The 20186-nt window shown below is 38.8% G+C and overlaps 1 protein-coding gene across 4 annotated transcripts in view; it reads right to left on the bottom strand.

Moving 5' to 3' along the window:
* The window catches only part of NAP1L1 (nucleosome assembly protein 1 like 1), a 33230-nt gene extending 13515 nt beyond the window's left edge, over positions 1 to 19715 (bottom strand). For 3 of the 4 annotated variants that reach the window (XM_047787224.1, XM_047787223.1, XM_047787225.1), the window contains exons 1-4: positions 19619 to 19715; positions 10735 to 10771; positions 5800 to 5885; positions 4291 to 4393 (exon numbers count right to left, since the gene is read on the bottom strand). In XM_047787224.1, coding sequence (XP_047643180.1) covers positions 4291 to 4393; positions 5800 to 5885; positions 10735 to 10751 — 206 coding nt within the window. In that variant the 5' untranslated portion in view covers positions 10752 to 10771; positions 19619 to 19715. The remainder of the gene's footprint in view (positions 1 to 4290; positions 4394 to 5799; positions 5886 to 10734; positions 10772 to 19618) is intronic. The other variant, XM_047787226.1, reaches the window with a different exon arrangement.
* Positions 19716 to 20186: the final 471 nt, after the last annotated feature.

Below are 20186 nucleotides of genomic sequence, written 5' to 3' on the forward strand. Positions count from 1 at the left end.
CAAACCAATAGACCTATTAGTGAGATTCATGACTATCAAAGATAAAAGAAAATTCTAGAGATATTCAATGAAAAAGCAAGTAACCTGCAAAGGAAAAGGAGTCAGAGTGACATGAGGCTTCACAGAGAACACTGTATACAAGAAAAAAATTAACTGACTTTTTAAGATACTTAAGAACTTTAAACTTAGATTTTTTAGTCAAACTATTTCAGATATGAAGGCAAAATAAAAATTGTATAAGGTATTTGAGGCTTCAGGAAGTATGCCACAGATCACTATATTGATGAAAAATAATTTTGAGGAAGTAAAAAAAAAAAAAAATCCAGGCAATAAGGTATAGGTGAGTCAAAAATAATCTTGGTAAATTTTACTGTTGCCTTGATGGGAAAAAAAAAAGGCCCAGAGGAAGTATATTATTGGTAAATTTAAGAGACCAGTGGAGATAAATAAAATTAGGTATTAGGTAATGAGCCACTTTACCATAATAACAAAAAACAGAAGGCATTAACTTTGAAACTAGCAGAAGACAACTTGATCTACTCAATGGAAAACAGAAAAAGGAGAAAAAAGTACCATAAATAAAAAAATAAGAAAAGAGAACAGCAATTAGGTTCAAAAACAACACCACTTCTAAGACATGTAAAGGGTTTGAAATTACTAATAAAGAAGCAAACAATCATACTAGTTTAAGATGCAAGGATGGAAAGTCATGCCAGATAAATAAAAACCAAAAGAAAGCTGGAACAACTAAGTATGAGACAAAACAGAATTTATGATACAATCCACAACTGACATACAAGAAGAGAAAGATAATGAAGATCCTTCCCAGAAACTGTTAGATTAAGCAGTTAACCATTAAGTAGAGATAAAGAGAATCTGAAATACAAATTAATTTGCCTGAGCTACTGATTTCAGCATCTAGATTTTCACACTTAACATTCATATAAAATTTAGAAAAACAGAGTATTTTGGCCATAAAACATATAGATTAATTTTTTAATTAAATAAACTAAGCATTCAATTAAGAAAGTGGAAAGAGGAACAGACTGAACCCAAATAAAGTAACACTAAAGTCAGAAAAAAGAGCAACAATAACAAAAAAAAAATGCAAATGGAAAATCAAGGGCTGCTCTAAAAACATTTGAGACAAAAAAAAGATTGAGACAACAGGCAAAAGTAATGAAGATGTAAAACACGGAGTTCCTGTCGTGGCGCAGTGGTTAACGAATCCGACTAGGAACCATGAGGTTGTGGGTTCCATCCCTGGCCTTGCTCAGTGGGTTAACCATCCGGCGTTGCCGTGAGCTGTGGTGTAGGTTGCAGACGCGGCTCGGATCCTGCATTGCTGTGGCTCTGGCGTAGGCCGGTGGCTACAGCTCCGATTCAACCCCTAGCCTCGGAACCTCCATATGCCGCGGGAGCAGCCCAAGAAATAGCAACAAAAACAACAACAAAAAAAAGACAAAAAAAAAGATGTAAAACACAGAATATGAAAGGGAAAAATCAGATTTTTAAAAATATGAATTATACACCAATCTATCTAAAACCCAGATAAAATTCATACATTTTTAGGAAAATATAAAACTCCACAATTGGCACAAGAAAACCTGAAGAGGTCAATTAGTATGTTTAAAGAAAAAAGATAAATTCCCCAGGACCTCTAGTCCCCAAATCCCAAAAGCCCAAGTCAATTTTTTGAGGAGTTCTACCAATTGTTCAAGGATTTTCTATCTTATACAATTTGGTCCAGAAAACAGGAAAAAGTAAATGCAGCTCTGTTCATTTCTAGGCAGTTGAAATCTCAAATCTAACACCGGAGGATAGAGTTATTATCCCTGAAGTTTTTTTTTATTGCACATACATATATAAACACACAAACATGTATATGCACACACAAGTTCTTCTCACTAATGAATAAGGTCCCTAAATAAAACTACTCAACACATTTCCAAAGATTTTAAAAAGTATGTATTTAAAATATATACTTAATAGATTAAATGAAAAAGTCAAGACTATTGATAAAGGAAAAAAGATCATAAAAATCAGATACCAAATTAATAAAAAATTATATATTCATTCCTGGTTAAGATAAGAAATGAGACAAAGATGCCCACTTTTAATGCTAATGCTTAACATAGCACCGAAATCCTGGTCAGTATTAGAAAGAAAAATAAACATGTGGTGTGCAGGAGTAGAGATATAAAACTGTCCTTATTTGTAGATAAGATCCTTTGGACTATGGGAGGAAAAAAAAGTTACAAATTACTATATATAATAAGTATGGCAAGGTTTTTGGACAGAAGATCAACTTAAAAAAATAATAATCAGGAGTTCCCATTATGGCGCAGCAGAAACAAATCTGACTAGGAACCATGAGGTTGCAGGTTCGATTCATGGCCTTACTCAGTGGGTTAAGGACCTGACATTGCCATGAGTTGTAGTCACAACTCGCAGCTCGGATCTGGCGTTACTGTGGCTGTGGCATAGGCTGGCAGCTGTACCGCCAATCAGACCGCTAGCCTGGGAAGCTCCATATGCAGCCCTAAAAAAGAAATAATAATAATAAATAGCACTCCTTTATCAAAAACAGCCAACCAGAAAATACAGTAAAAAAATACTATTCACAACAGCAACAGAAATACAGAAGAATTATTCAAGAAGAAATCTTTGTAAGAAAAGACACAGAATATGATCTGAATAAACACAAAGATACAAATGAGACAATTTAATGCCAAAAAAAATTGGAATTCCTATCAAAATTTTAGGTTTGGGGGTTTTTTGTTAGTATTTTATTTTTTTCAAGTGAACTCTGATAAACTTACTCTCAACCATATGTGGGACACAGGGCTACAGATGGTAAGGTCAACCTTAAGAGTGTGTTCCATAGTGGGTGAGAGGCAGTAGGAGAAAGCAACTCACTCCACCAGATATTGACATATTATGTAAAGCTATTAAGTAGGTCAATGACAAAAAGAGAAAAGACAAAAAGACCAAAGAAGAGTGCTGCTCAGTGACAAAGGTGTTCATGAAGAATCTGGTATGTAATAAATGTGTTAACGCAAATAAATGGGGAAAGAATGAATCTAGCTCATCAAAAAAGAAGGAAAGAAACGGGAACTGGAGGCCTATTTAATACAAAATACAAAGGTGATCTCTATAGGGATTAAAGATCTAAAGGTGCAAGGTAAAACTAGTCAATAGGAAATGTAGAAGGAACTAGGACTGACATCTTCAAAAGAACAAACTATAGGTCGAAAAATTTAACTACTTAAAAATTAAGGATTTGTTTAATGGAGGGCACTATAGACAAATAGAAATGACCCAAGAGATTATTTACAAAGTCTAAAACTATAAGGGATTAAAACCTAGAATACTAAGAACTCCTACAAAACAAGAAAAAGACAGCAAACCACAAAATGTGAACGGGCAAATGGGTACAAATAAGCAATCTAAAAGGCTTACAATCATCATGAAAAGAAGCTCTAAACTCATTAGAAATCAGAAAGTATAAATAAAACAAAATGAGCCTGCATATCTTAGACTGGTAAAGATAGAAAAAATATAAAGCTGAATGATGCCAATTATTGGCAAGGACACAAGGGTAAAGCATCCTTCACATACTCAACACAACTATTGCAGAAAGCACCTCAAAGTACTTAAGATGTGCATACCCCATAACTTTCAAATCTACTGCTAAGGACACATCACAAAGAAGTCCTTATGGTTTCTTAAGAGGACATGAACAAGAACGACCATCACAATGGAGTTTGTGTGGATGGAGTCTGGACACAATCCATGTGTCCGTCAAAGGAAAGGCATACAATAAAGCATGATGGACGCATCACAGAAAACCAAGCAACACACAGAAGCTAGAAAACTACTGACTATAGAGATACATATAGAGAGCAATGTGGATAGATCTTAAAATCATAAAGTTGCATAAAAAATTATAAGCAGAATAAGATATTTGGGCTATTACTAATGATTTATATCACCAATGAAATAAGAACTCTGTGTTTCTTCCAATTCTGTGCATTTCTAACAAATCTCTAAGCAAATCTCAGAAATGATTAAGATCAGTATTAATTCCTACAGAAATGAACAAAAACAAACTTTAAGACCAGCTCCGAATTGCTACTTAGCAAAATTTTAAACTCCCAATAGTCCTAGATACTAATGAACATTTGCTTTCAACTGTGACATACATAGTCCTAGATGGCCTTAAAAACAGATACACCTGCAATGTTGATTACAGAAAGATAAATAAGGACTATGAAAAAGAACTTGTACCTTTCAATGTATCCTGTTGGTGTTTCTACCAGACCATCAAGTCTTTCTTGAAGGGCTGCAAGAATCTGAGGATTTTGCATCATCTGAACAGTCAGCTGACGCGCTTTAAAAAAAAAAGGGCATCAAAAGAAGGATTTTATGAAAATGTATTATGCTATTTCAATAGGACAACCCAATCATGAAGTTTTCCTGATTAGCCCACAAATCACTGGTATGAGTACAGAGGCAACCAGCTAAAGAAAATTCACTCTAGGAATCCAAACAGGAAAAGTTCAGATTTCTAATGATGTTTTAATGCACACCATTTCTCGTAACTACAATGAACAACATCCTCTCTTCCCACTATCTTGTGTTTTACCCACCTTGTGTTTTGGGAAGCTTAAGGCTTCATCCAGATGCCTATCTATGATCCTTGATAACCCTTTGAAGGCAGACAACACATATAAGAAAACTGCAAATACAGTGACAGTTTCTAGCCTGGGAGAAAGATGGTCAAACAAAACGACCTGAATGTTTCTTTGTATAATGTACTTGTATCTGAATAGAAAAGTTGAGATTGCCAAAGGGTATAACTAAAGCCAAACAAAATTTGGTTATTACTGGCATCTAAAAATTATTCTCAGTCCAAAAATAAGCTAGAAATTATTGTGCTATCTTATCTTCCTCAACAACACAGGCATTACAAAAACTGTCATTAATTTCCCCAATTGTATTTTTAAAGGCCAATTTACTTCTAATAGTAATTTGACTATTAGACGATGCATAGTTGTGACGACCTACATGCTTTTAGAAATATCAATATTGGTGACTAAAGATACAGTCCTGTATCTTCTAAGAAAACACTGCAAGATGAAAGCTGAAGGTGCAAGTTCAGTATTCTTTCCACAATTAACCTCATTCTGGCTTAAAAATCAGAAGTTAAGTCATCCAGTACCTTGATATTCTTGGCCCCAATCTACAAGGTACCCTAAAGCAGCATTGATTCCCCATCACCATTAATGCCCCCTTTAAAAATAATTTACTAAAGAAAATTTTGAATGGTTCTGTCTACATTTAATGTGTCTTTTTGATTGGTTGGAATGGATTAAAAAAGACCGACATACACAGCACATATTTTCAAGTCTAAGTGTTGTTTGTTTAGAAGAAGCACCACTAAAAACAACCCCTACCTGTAACATTTCTAAATTCAGACAAAACTCACAGGCAGTTGTTAACAAATGATGCCATGTCACTCCAGCAGTAGAGGGTACATACACAGTGACTTCTGATGGGTCACTATATCCACACCTTCATTCCTTACTACCACTCCATCTCCCTCTTCCCCTCCTTTTTTTCTTCCCTCCCTCACCCTCCCCACCCCAAACATACATTCACACATAAAACTGTTCCTGCAGGTATAGGCCAGTTGGTAAAGTAGACAAGTATCCAAAATGAGAACAGCATTTATTACTACTCTCTACAAGACATGTGTCAGCTATCACTGGCTCCTGAAGAAATTTAAAATAATACCTTTGATTTTTGTTTCTTCACCAGTTTCTTCTTCTTCTACTTCTTCAACATCATCCAAATCTTGATCAAGTTCAGACTGTTCTTTGCTATAATATCATAGTATTACACCAAGGTTCAAATGCACCAATTACAAAAAAAAAAAAATTACAAAAAAACTTCATTTTCTAGGTTAATATGACTCTTTCAAAAATATGAAATAAGAAATCCAAAAGGTAATTCAGTTTTCCTTCTAACTTCTTATGTAAAACAAGTACAAACTGGAAGTACTTAAGATTTCATTTAAAAGCATATGGTCAAATATAAAGTTTATATTTCAAGTTTTAAATATGTGGTTTGAGAGATTTTGACTCCGAGAATGTAATGTCAGGAAGTATGTGTTTTCCACCTACTATCTATTGATTTCAGTCTTTCTAGTAACAGCATTCTGATTTTATATGAGATAGTAACACACCAAACTAAAAAAAGTCTACATATCCCAGCCTACCTTTTAGCTAGATGTGGCTATAGAACTGTATTTTGGCAGTGAGATAAAAAGTAGTAGTGTAGAACTTATACACACACACACACATATATAGCCTCTTTAATGGGATAGTAAACAGCTAGAGGCCTTAACAGGGATATGATGGCTAGAGCTTCAGCAGCCATGTTGGACCAGAGGCATCCTAGAATGTAAATCACCAGCTAAGAATAAATAAAGGTACCTGGAAAAACTGAGGGATCCTGTTAAACAACTCTTATCAGCCTGTACTTACTATCTTTGGACTTTCTACCTTTTTCTTCACTTCATAGTGGAGATGGGAAAGAAGACTGAAGAAAACCTGACTCAACTTCATGCTTAGAGTAAAGACAAGAGGACGGCACCATTGAAAGAGAAGGTAAAAAGTAATAATATTCCTCCCCCTTCATCTTAAAAATCTAGTTTTTGAACACTGGATTTCAATCACATTAAAATGGGAAATTAGTATATCTAAGTCAATATATAGATCATCATTTAATTCCTTGTGTAATTTTACATTTTAATATTTGGTTTAGAAAATTAATTCCTTTCATATCTAGAAACAATATTTGAAAAATTACTTTTCATTTAGGAACAAAAACTATCTAATTTTCACAAAGGAACAAGTACAGAAAAGGTCAACTGTATCCGGTAGAAAAATTTGTTTCTCTCAACTAAGGAAAAAAAACAACCAGCCTTCACATCAGAAACAATGCAGATTATGTTGGCAATATCTTTTACTAAGTATAAATGTGTGTGTGTGTGAGTGACTGGGTCACTCTGCTGTAGAAAACTCTCAGAACACTGCAAACCAACTACAATGGAAAAAATAAAAATCATTTTAAAAAAATCACGAAAAAGGATAAATACACTTAAGAATTAAGGGTCTATAACTAAAGGTAATATGGAATAGCTCTTCCTCCAGTATCACTTCAATCATTTGTTGAACATCTAAATCTTAAAGTTTTGGAGTTCCCATCATGGCTCAGTGCTTAACAAATCTGACTAGTGTCCATGAGGTTGCAGGTTGGATCCCTGGACTTGCTCAGTGGGTTAAGGATCCGGCATTGCCGTGAGCTGTGATGTAGGTTGCAGACTCAGCTCGGATCTCATGTTGCTGTGTCTCTGGCATAGGCCAGCAGCAACAGCTCCAATTAGACCCCTAGCCTGGGAACCTCCATATGCCAAGAGTGCGGCCCTAAAAGGACAAAAGACAAAAAAAAAAAAAAAAACTTAAAGCTTTAAAACAGGATTCTACAAACTATGTCACCTAGCCAAATACAGCTCATAACTATTTTTGTAGATAAAGGTTTATTGGGACATAGCCGCATTAATTTATTTACTGTCTACGGCTTCTTTAAGACTATAATAGCAGGGCTGAACAGAGACCACATTGTCCAAAATGCCTCAAATGCTTATGATCAGGTCCTTTACAGATAGTTTGCTGACTCCTGCTTTAAAGAACAAGGATCTTCCTCTTCTACCCTTGTTCCAATAGTAAATAATGCAGTAGGAGGAATAGAGCAGAATCACACTTTCACAACCCATTTATTCTTTTAAGTTCAAGACAAAATGAGGGCTAGAAGGCAGGCTGCATATACTCCATCTGATCTTAATCCTTCCAAAATCCCCATAAACGTATGATAAAGGGGTTTTTAAATAAACACTGAAGGACAAGGAAACAAGAGCAGCAACTTCACTGAGAAGTGAAATGTAAGTTAGCATTGGTAAAGCTGAGAACCAGCCTAAAACACAGAATCTTAAAAAGGACAGTTCTACAACTAAGGGCTTGGGATGAAGGTGGATAAAATACGGAGGACCAAACAAAAATTGATCAACAGTTAAATCCTTAGATCCTCTCCCCTCATTCTAGCAGAAGTGTTAACAATTTCTTCTCTAGAAAGGAAAATGAGGCCTTAGATTTGAGGACCACAGGACAGTGTACACACTAGAAAGCTAAAGGCAGACACCCTCCCTAGCTGCCTTCTCCCAAGTTAACTCCCAAAACACTGGAACCCAGATCTTTATCCAAACACTCTTTACTGGGGAATCTGACCAGCTCAGAAAATACCATTCTTGACACTGGGGATTCTCACAACAAATGCCCACCCTGATGAGCCCACAGTAAATTCTAAATTGACAAGCCCATCCCTCCAACACTGAAATCCTCCATTAACTTAAAAAACAAACAAACAAACAAAAAAAACGCCATTCAACTATGTATTCCTCCCCAAACAATCCTAATGAGCAGACAACTAAGTATTACCTCCTAGTTGAAGGAAGCCTCCTACATTGAGTCCAAAATAGAGGAAAGAAAAATTTAAGACCAGACTATACAAGGGAAAGAACAGAGAGAGAAAAGATATTACAATTGATGAAATAAGAAAAAGATGCTATAAAAATAGGAACAGAGAGCAAAGGAATGCTTGAAAGCTAAAATAATAGAGATTTAGAAATGCAATACAGGAGTTGAAAGGTAAAAGTTTCTTCAGCTTTGCCCAAAAAGAAGAGCAAAGAGACAAAGATGGAAACTATGACAAAAGGTAATTAGAAGAACCAGTCCAACATAACATAACAGAAGCTCTGGAAACAGAAATCGGGAATAAGAGAATCAACAAAGTCAAGAATATTCCCTAGAGCTATCAAGTTGTCAGACTGAAAGGATCCACCACCCTACGCCTAACAGAAGAGATACAAAAAAAAGACCCTCCAATGTAAAAATTTCTGAACTCTGAAGGCAGAAGAGCTTCCAGAAATAGATGTTTTTTTATAAAAGTGTCACTTACAAATGATCAAGAATTATAACTTTGAACTTCAACACAGCAACACTAGAAGAGAAATGCCTTCAAAATTCTGAAGAAAAATGATTTCCAAATTACAATTCTACACCCAAACTAGCAAGCACAAGGGTAAAAAAAGTCATTTTTAGTCATGGCATCTCAAAATAATTTACCCCCTTTGTACTCTTCCAAGAAAGTACTAAACCAAAGAATCGAAAGAAAGAAAGAAAAGAAAGAAAGAAAGAAAGAAAGAAAAGAAAGAAAGAAAACAACATAGGATATAGCAAACAGCAAACACAAAGAGAATAAACAAAAGGAAACCCCAGGAAGATAATAAAATTAATCCACAACGACAAATGTGTAACCAACGTTAAGAGATCCACACTGGAGCAGCGTGATTCAGGAGACAATCACTCTGTGAGCCATTACCACTAAAACATCTGCTGCCACCCTTTATGCTGAAGAAAGTATGCATGGGAGGGATGGCCAGATTCTTACTAGTACTTAAATGTGTTGCCCTTGTGATAAAGTTTCCTGCCCTCCCACCTCCATGTTCTGCTGCCCACAGCTTGGGATAGCGCATCTTAACCCCTCCACCCTGATATGTCTCTTTCACCTATTCCTCTGAGTTGGCAGGCTACTGTGAAATTACAAACACCAACAAATAGGGTAGCTTATCCCATTCTCCCTGACCACACTTCTGCAAGACATCCATCCACACTAGGCCCTGCCAGATGCCAACTTCAATAAACCAGTGTTCCCAGGATGCACGACCTTGCCCAGTGACTTCTCCAAAATATGCCCTTATAAAGACTCAGGAAAGCAGGAGTTCCCTGGTAGCCCAGCAGGTTAAGGATCTGGCACCGTCACTGCTATGGCACAGGTCTAATGTTCAATCCCTGGCCTGGGAACTTCCACATGCCACCAGCATGGCCAAAAAAAAAAAAAAAGGCAGCCCCAACCCCCCCCCCCCAAGGAAAGCTGAAGTCAGACCATGATCCAGACAGTCTCTTTTGCTTTTTATTTTCCTACCTTACATCCTTCAACTAATATTGATAACACTGCTTTTTTTCCCTTAACACAGCTAAGTTTGTGACCACTATTCAAAACTAAGCACTGATTAAGAATAAGTAGGAGGTAAAACTCTAAAGAAAAACAAAGAAGTGAATTAGACAAAAGCCCAGAGTGTACTGACACCTCTGTAGAGGAATGGAGGATGCAACTGAGAAGGGGCACACATGGCTTCTAGCAGTAATGTTCCATTTTTAAAACCTTGTACACAAGTGTCCTGTTATTTTTTTAAACTCTACATACATTGTACATACGTTTTATCTTATATGTATGATATTTTACAAGGTAAGTAGTAAAATCTTTGAGAAATTGTAAAAATGAATTCCCCAAATATTTATGACTCATTATTGTGCTCAGCACTTTCCTAAGAATAAATACTGACAAATGGTTTACTATATTTATGACAGTGATTATGTATACTATATTTTGTCTTGGATACACTGTATCCAATTTTTAAAATAGTAGGTACTAAACATTAGTCATTATCACACCTTTACATAATACATAATTAGTACTGCTATTAACTACATCACACAGTACAAAGTAATGCTAAATCTCTGAAAAAAGAACCAATTATTTGCCACTTACTTGTCGATGTCTGCCATGTTGTACGAATGCCAAGTCTCTATGGAGAGAAATATCAATGTTAAGAAGTATATGTTTTTAAAAAAACAATAAAAACATTTAGGTTGAAACCCTTTAAATCAATACCACATTAAAAACTATTCCAAGAAAAAAATATATAATCCCATTAAAAAAGGCAAGAAAAATCATCAAACATAACAGACTTTCACTCTAGCCACTGAAGCAAGTTTTCAGAGGATGCTGTTTAAAACAAGTTAGTACGTGGCTTTAAGAATCTATTAGGGAGGAGTTCCCACTGTGGCCCAGCAGAATCAAATCCAACTAATATCCATGAGGATCCCCAACCCACTGAGGGAGGCCAGAGATCAAACCCGCATCCTCATGGATACTGATGTGGCTCAGAGCTTGCATTGCTGTGGCTATGGTGTAGACCAGCACCTGTACCTCCAATTTGAACCCTAGTCTGGGAACTTCGGTATGCCACAGATGCAGCCTCCTAAAAAGCAAAAAAGAATCAGACAAGGATTTTTCACAAAGCACTGTGTAAAAGAATATGACGTATGCTAAAAGCACAGTAAAGAAATAGAGTCTTTATTCAAATTCCTTTAACAACCATAAATGGTCAATTTTTGCTTAAATTTTTGGGCTACTTAGTACCTCACAGGGAAAACCCACTTGATTTTTTTTTTTTTTTGCCATGCCGAAGGCACCTGGAAAGTTTCTGAGCCAGGGATCAACCACTTGATTTTTAACAGTATTCATTTATCAAATTCATGATAAAAAGCCAAAATCTGCCACATGCTGTACTCATTATGCTCCCTCTAATAATATCTCTTGAGTTTAATAATTCTTGTTAGAGAGTTCCTGTCATGGCTAAGCGGTAATGAACCCAACTAGTAACCTTGAGGATTCAGGTTTGATCCCTTGCCTCACTCAGTGGGTTATGAATCCAGCGTTGCCATGAGCTAGGGTGTAGGTCACAGAATCGCTCGGATCTGGTGTTGCTGTGGCTGTGGTGTAGGCTGGTAGCTGCAGCTCTGATTCGACCCCTAGCCTGGGAAAAAAGACAAAAGACAAAAGACAAAAACAAACAAACCAAAAAATCCCATGATTCCATTCTAAGGTGGCAGAGTTGAGGGAAGAAATTTGTCCAACTATCTTTGGAAATGTATGCTTTTGTCACTCCTCTTGTAAATGTCATGCCCTAAGTTATTCTGCCTCGACAGCTGATAAGTGCTTTTTTATATATACGTTTATATATATATATACACATATATATATACACACACACATATATATATATATATAAAGAAGCGATTCCCATACCTACACTCCAAAACCAACAGTCCTGAGAGTAGACCCAAAAATCTGCATTACAAACAAGAAATCCAGCTTCTCAGGCAGGTGGTCTCAATCAGATCACATAGAGAAACACATTTGAGGTTAACACATACATTAAATTTTTTTACTACAGTCAACATTAGGTAATGTCAAAAAGAATTTTATTTATCAGACACAAAATTACTTTCCATGAGCTGAAGAATTTCCATTCTTTCTAGTGACAAACTAGATCATGCAGACCAACTCTACCAATGAAAAATAATTAAAAGTACGGAGTAAAATATTTGTTCAAATCTTAAAAGCCCGGACAATGCTAATAAGATAGGAACAAATTACCCCCAAATGAAGGCAAAACAGGAAGCAAAAGGGTTAAGTGGAAGGAAGCCACTTAAGGCAACTGAGGGCAACTGCCAATTTCAAATTTAAACTACTGTGAGGTGAAACCAAAGCCCTGGACTTATCCAAGATAGGGAATCTTTATAGCAAACTTCCCAAATTAAGCAGGAACCTCTAAAGTGCTATGTTCTCAGAGATAATAAACAAGTTCTCCTGAACAAAAGCCCAAATTTACCTCATCAGTGTTGCCCCCTAAACCTTAAGCTATGAGTTAAAGGAGTCTTTGACAGGGTTTCTAGGCACCAGCATATCCAAATGTAAATGAAAGGTGCCTTCACCCTAGACCTTAAATAATTCATATTTTTAAGAACAACAGGGGCAACAGAAAAGAACACAACAGAAACCTATCCTATCAAAGACTTAAATGTTGTTGAAAAGACCACAAACATAACTGTAAACATAGGAAAAAAAAATGCTTTTTAAGTTTGAAATTATAGTGTCTGCAGCATTATCTACAAGAACCAGTCATTTATTAAAGGTGATTAAGCAAATCTGGAAAAGAACTAAACAGAACTTATAGAAATAAAAATAGCAGAAATCAAACTAAATGGGTCAGTTTAACAGTAAGCCAAACACAGCTAGAGAGAGAATTGAGTTGGAAGCAAGCTTTCCAAGTATGGCAGAGACTAAAGGGTGAAAAATACTGAAAGGATGTTTTAGGATACAAAAGTGTAATAAAAGACTTAATACAAGTTCTAGAAGTAGAGGAGCCAATGGGCAGAATATCTGAAGAAATTAATAGCTAAGAATTTGGAGTTCCGTTGTGGTTCAGTGGGATCTGGCATTGTCACTGCAGCAGCTCAGGTGCTGCTGTGGCACAGGTTTGATCCCTGACCCAGGAACTTGAGCATGCTGCAGGTGCAGCCAAGAAAAAAAAAAATCCCATAACTAATGGAACACAGCCCTACAAATCCCAATCAGGATGAATAAAAAACCCACAGATATCCCAGTGAAAAGCAAGACAATAGAGACAGGACCTCAAAAGCACACAGACTTAGCTTAACTTCAAAGGCACAAAAGACTACTAGCTGTTTTCTCTTCAATATAAGACACCAACAGACAACAGAATGGGTTGAAAATAAGGATCTTAGAATATTATAGCCAACCAAAACATCCTTTAAGAATGAAGATGAAACAAATACTTCCAGGCAAAAATATCTCCAGCACTCTCGTTAATAAATTCTGTAAGAATAGTCTTCAGGCAGAAGGCAAGTGATCCCAAATGGAAAGTCAAAATAAAGATACAGAGTTTCCACCATGGCACAGTGGGTTAAGGATCTGACTGCAGTGGTTCGAGTCCACATAGAGGTGCAGGTTCGATCCCCAGCCCAGGGTAGTGCATTAATGGATCTAGTGTTGCCACAGCTACAGCTCAGATTCAATTCCTGGCCCAGGAACTCCATGTGCTGCAAGTGCAGCCATTTAAAAAAAAAAAAAAGGATAAAGATACAATAAATGAGGAGCAATAAGAATATGAATATCAGGGAGTTCCCGTCGTGGCGCAGTGGTTAACGAATCCGACCAGGAACCATGAGGTTGCGGGTTCGGTCCCTGCCCTTGCTCAGTGGGTTAACCATCCGGCGTTGCCGTGAGCTGTGGTGTAGGTTGCAGACGCGGCTCGGATCCCGCGTTGCTGTGGCTCTGGCGTAGGCCGGTGGCTACAGCTCCGATTCAACCCCTAGCCTCGGAACCTCCATATGCCGCGGGAGCGGCCCAAGAAATAGCAACAACAACAACAACAACAAAAAAAGACAAAAAAAAGAATATGAATATCAGCATAGAACTAAATAAATATTTTTAAAAGAAATAATATCACCACTGGCTTGTGTGTGAAATTTAAACTACCATAACATTAAGTCAGTGGTGAAGATAAGGGGGAAATGGATTATTCTAATGTTCTTAATTAAGCATGTTGTAATTTCTAGGATAACTCCAAAATTTCAGGATGGAACTTCCAAAGTAGAAGAAAAATCAGATAAATTATACATATTTTACATCATCCTACAAGAAAAAACAAGTTGGACGAACATAAAGCTCACACACACAAATCAGATTTACACCTAAACGTAAATCAACTAAAAGCTCTTTTAAAACTATCAGATTAGATTTGAGAAAATTCAAATATATCCCACATAAAAGAAACACATCTATAACCTAAGAATACCAAGAATTTCAAAGTAAAATACAATCCTTAATCAAAAGATGGTATCGCTGTATTAACATTGGGAAAAAAAGACTTTGAGGAAAAACATTTCTAGAGATTAAAAATTTGAAATAAAATGTTCAACTCACTACCCGATGCAGGTTTTACAAGATCTCAATGGAAAGACATGGTTCATGACAACATAAATGAAGGCAAATCTTAACCTAAGAACTTGAACAGGAAGAAAATCCTCCACTGGAAAAAAAAGGGGGGGGGGAGTGATTTAATCAGACCATCATCTGATTATTTTGTGGTCTTGTAATAGCTAGATGTCCAGACATGTGCTATCCAGTAACCTACCATTCCAGTAAACCTGATTTTGAGTAAGTTCTCCTTACTTTTCAATGAGAAGGAAAGAAAGCTAGCACTTACAGAGCCTATTCTATAAAAGACTATGCTTTCCTCTTATCTGCAGATAAAAATATTAAGCAACTTGCTCTGCAACAAAGCGAAAAAACAGAATTAAAATCTGACTTCCACTACCCATGCCCAGTCCATTATTACAAAAGCCAAGGCACCTCGGCTATCGGCCTACTGCCACATACACTATACAGTAACCTAGTTATATTCCTTTACAGAAAATAACTACTTCATGGTGAAACAGCCAATCATTAAAATCTACAAATGTTTTAAAGTAAAAGAGTTCAAGGTACCCAGTAATAATATCCCAAGGATAAGACTTCCCTTTATCTCAGACCTCATATCTCATTCCAAATGCATTTTATTTAATTTATTATTTATTTATTTATTTATTGCCATTTCTCGGGCCGTTCCCTCGGCATACGGAGGTTCCCAGGCTAGGGGTCGAATCGGAGCTGTAGCCGCCGGCCTACACCAGAGCCACAGCAACGCGGGATCCGAGCCATGTCTGTGACCTATAGCTCACGGCAACACCAGATCATTAACCCACTGAGCAAGGCCAGGGATCGAACCCGCAACCTCATGGTTCCTAGTCGGATTCGTTTACCACTGAGCCACGACAGGAACTCCCCAAATGCATTTTAAACAAATCTTTATTTGGGACACTGCTATTCTATTAATAATTTCAGTGGTCCAGAGGCTCATGACTTTACTTGACTCTAACACAACTTCACAATTAGTACATCTCATTCTTTATACTCACTTTTTCACTTCAGAGATACCAAAAGTCAACTTAGAAATGACTTGTATTAAGAGTCTCAAGCCAAAAGAACTATTTGAGAACACTATCTTCTGTCCTAGGGATTTCATTATTTAAAGCATCATCTGACCCAACAGAAGAGAAACAAAACCTGGACTGATATTTAGTGAAAATTCACTCAGAGTTAACAAACTGAAACAATTTATTCACATATTAGACATATGTTGGAATAAAACGTTATGATTTTAAGGGCTGTAGCTTTTCCTTGAAGCACAGGGAAACCAAGCAAGAGTACTTTTAAATTTCAAGCAAATACATAGCATAACAGCTTAAATAAGGGAACTCCCTTTATATCAATATAAAATCCTTATTATAAATCATCATTGCTGTTATGTAACCTTGGATAAGTTCTTAACTGCTCTATATCTCAGTTTCTTTATTAAATAAAATGTTGATACTGTCTATCTCTAGGAACATTAAATGAGTTATGTATGTAATATATGTAGAATTTAAAATATTGCCTGAATTAACCACGCATTAAGTGCTAACTATTATTTTATGCCTACGGTACTGTTTCTGTACCCTTTACCTTAGAAAATGCAAAGTAGTTAATAAACTCTTCAAAATTATAGCCCCCTTGCCCAATAAATATCAAAAAGCACAAAACTTCTGAACAAGTAAAAATATATCAAACTATGAAGCAGTAAAAGGGAGAGTTGGTAACCAGAAGACTAGAAGCCACTAGCAAGCCCAGTAATGTGACCCCATGGTCTGAAGTCAATACTTAGCAACTTTCTTACAAGAATGAATGAAAGTAACACTGCTTACCTCCTAACCCCTACTCTGCCCCCAAAGGAGAGAATTTATTCAAATGAAATTAGAATGAAAAGGGACTTAATATACTACCATTTAATCAAACCCCTTCCTGTATAGATGGTTTATACACACACACACACACACACACACACACACTCTACTCCATCTCCCACTTGCCCCACTTTCTTTTCCTTCAGAGCACTCACCACAACAGATATAAAGTGCCTGTCTGGCTCAAGAAGTAAGATATGTGTCCAAATAGACACGTATTTCTTCAAAGAATCAACTAATAACAAAAGTAATTACAGGTTTGATTAGACTTAAGGCTATGGATAGATTATTAGTTTTCTAAACTGACCAGATTCATTCCTGCTTTCAAATTTCAAATTCTATTCAAGCAGAAAAGGAGCAAAGCAGTATTTTAACATCTCCACAACGTGAAGTCAAGCAGATTCTACCATTTTTAGCCTCTTTTCCTACAAAAGGACAATGTATTGAATACATTTTGGGGGGTTTAGAATCAGTCATCTGGAGGCAATATGGGCAGGTTGAATAAATTAGTTCTGATATGTGTTAGATTGTGTTTTGTTTTTATTCTCTAGAGGACAAGGATCATCATGTGTCATTTAGCATTAGCTTAGTAATTTTCCCTGTCAATAGATCCAATGTCAAAAGTAGGTACTTTGCAACAGATAAGAACCTTCATAAAAATTTTCAAGCTGGTATAAAAGGACTAGTCAAGTAAATGGCATAGGAGCTCCCATTGTGGTTCAGCGGTAACGAACCTGACTAGTATCCATGATGATGTGGGTTCGATCCCTGGCCTTGCTCAGTGGGTTAAGGATCTGGCATTGCCATGTGTGCTGCAGTGGAGGTTGCAGATGCAGCTTGGATCCCTCGTTGCTGTTGCTGTGGCATAGGCCAGCAGCTCCAGCTCTGATTCAACCCCTAACCCGGGAACTTCATATGCCATGAATGCGGCCATAACAGGCAAAAAAGAAAGGAAAAGAAAAAAATAAATGGCACATTTTAGGAGTTCCCTGGTGGTGTCGTAGTTAGGACTTAGCACTTTCACCACCAAGGCCTGGGTTCAATCCCTGGGTCTAGGAACTGAGATCCCACATCAAGCTGCTACTCACTGCACCAAAATAAAGAGAATAACTAGGGAGTTCCCTGGTGGCACAATGGGTTAAGGACCTGGAATTGTCACTGCTGTGACACAGATTTGATCCCTGACCCAGGAACTTCCATATGCTGTGAGTGTGGCAAAAATAAAAGTAAACAGCACATTGTAGATTTGGGCCATTAATGTGAATTCAAACAACTCTGAAACAAGTGTGAAGCTTCAGTCCCAGAAAAATCACTGTAAACCTCATTTACCTCCTGTCAGTCAGCTTTAAAGAATTTATTCTAAATATAAGGTTTTCTCCTTTATTCAATCAAAGGTTAGGTATATTACTTCCTAAGTAAAATTATGTAAGTAGTATTAATTAAAGCCGACAAGAAAATAGGACCTAAAAGGTGATTTGAAAATGTATTTTCGATGCTACCTATTTTCATAAATGGCCAATTTCGTTTTGCAGTTCAGCTCTCCTGAAATCAGGCAAGCAGTGTTAAGTTACAAGCTTTCAACTGCAGTCCTTACAGAATTAAGTAATCAGAGAAAAAAACTGGGGCCCCTTGAAGACGTCCTGTGTCCTGCACTTTCTTCTCATACTCCAAAAACCCAGCCCTCCCCTATAGGAACTTATTCCCCCGCCTTCCTCCCCTGCCTCCTTTTTTGAGGTCAAAGAGGGGGCACTGACAAGGCAGCAGGCTACAAACATGGCTCAACATTTATACTAACACCTCATTCCAGCCTCCACCATACCTCCTCCACCATAATCCTACTCACCTTAAAAACACTCTTATAATGGGAACTTCAACAAATGAACTAATTTGTAGGAAAGCAACAGAAGTCCTAGAAGAATTAAAAACTTTGAAGGTCAAGTTTTTTACTTCCACTTAGAAATGCTCAGGATTAGACTGATTAGGATCAACTCCTCAAATAAAAAACCCTGGTCCAAATTCTAACTTGTACTTGAGATATACAAAAGAATCTTTTGTCAATAACAGCTAACGTAAGCGCTTTACATGCATTAATTCTTTATTAATTCTTTAAAATCGTAGCAGTCCAGGCCCAGCCTCATCCATCAGGTAACACTTTGCTACCAATAAAGGTTAAGACCAAAGGGAAGTAAGAAAGAGTCTGAAACCCAAGAGGTGGACTTATTGGCTCACTATTCATTTTTACATCCCACCATCTCCACAACTTTATGGACAACCAGAAAGAGGTTTCCAATCTGGCCAGGCCACGGCCACGTGTCGAGGGAACCCGCCGGGGGTTTTCCCCTCCCAGGCCCGTTGCCGCCTCCAGTGGGCGTGGAGCCCAGGAGCCCCGCCGCCTCCCCGCCCCGGGGCCTGGTCCCCTCACAGCCCCTCCCTCCCATCGGAATTCGCAGCCTCTGCAGCTCTTTCCATCCCCCAGCGGCCTCCCTCCGGGGATTATTTTTGCGTAAGCAGGGGCGTCGAGACAGCGGTGGGCTACACACAAGGGCCCGGCCCGTGCCCCAGGCTCCTCCCGGTCCCTGGCGGGGCGGCCGCCGCCTCCTCCAGGGCCCCGGGCGTCGCCGTGGCCTCGCACTCACCCGCGCGGGGAAGCCGGTGGAGCTCAGGGATCCTCTACACAGACCAGCACGACTCCCCCACCCCAACCCTTCCAGTCCGCTCGACTTCCGCGCCTCTCCCGATCTGGTCCCGAAAATAGCGCCGACCGATGCCGCGGGCCCTCTCCCGCTGTGGGGTCGAAGATCCGCGGACGGCTCAGGCTCTGGCCTCACAAGACACCCCAGGAGGCCCCAGGCGGCTAGCGGCCCTGGATCGCGATCCCTCGTGCCTCCACCCCTTCCCTCCGCAAAGTCCACCCGGCCGGCTCTACGTTCCCCCTTCCCTTTTGGGCCCTCGTCCGTTACCGATGGCTAGCACGGGGAGCCAGGCGGCCGGAGCTGCGCAGGCAGTGACTCAGGGCGGCGGCGGGAGGAGCGGGAGGCGGCGCCGTGAGCAGATGGCGCTAAAAAAGACCCGAGAGCCCGCCGCTTGCGCTCATATACAATTAGCGTCACCACGTAAGACCCGCTCCGCCGCCCTCCCCCTGGCCTCGCTGTCTCCTAGCAACGCGAGCGGGAGGCGGGCCCAGGGTGAGTTGCCTAGCAACAGAACCGTCCTTCTCCCCTAGGGCAACCTCCAAACAAACCCTCTGCGCTAGGCTTGGGTTCCTCCAGTTCCCGCCTCCGCCCCCTACACGCCTCCAGCAGTCTCTTTTCGCCCTGCTTTGCTGGAAAGGAACTTTCAACCCCTTTAGTTCCCGGGAAAGTCCCTCTTCTGCACGCCTAGTCCTCGGCCCACCTCGCCCCCCATGGCACGGTACCCGGAAGGGCGAGGGCGGGGACTAGCTGGCAGGTCCAGCCTGCCGCATCCTGACTGCGAGCACGCCGAAGTTCCCATCCCTGTCCCGGCCTAATTCCTGCAATTCCCGGGTCC

This window comes from Phacochoerus africanus, chromosome 7, assembly GCF_016906955.1.
Source record: "Phacochoerus africanus isolate WHEZ1 chromosome 7, ROS_Pafr_v1, whole genome shotgun sequence".
Taxonomy (NCBI): Eukaryota; Metazoa; Chordata; class Mammalia; order Artiodactyla; family Suidae; genus Phacochoerus; species Phacochoerus africanus.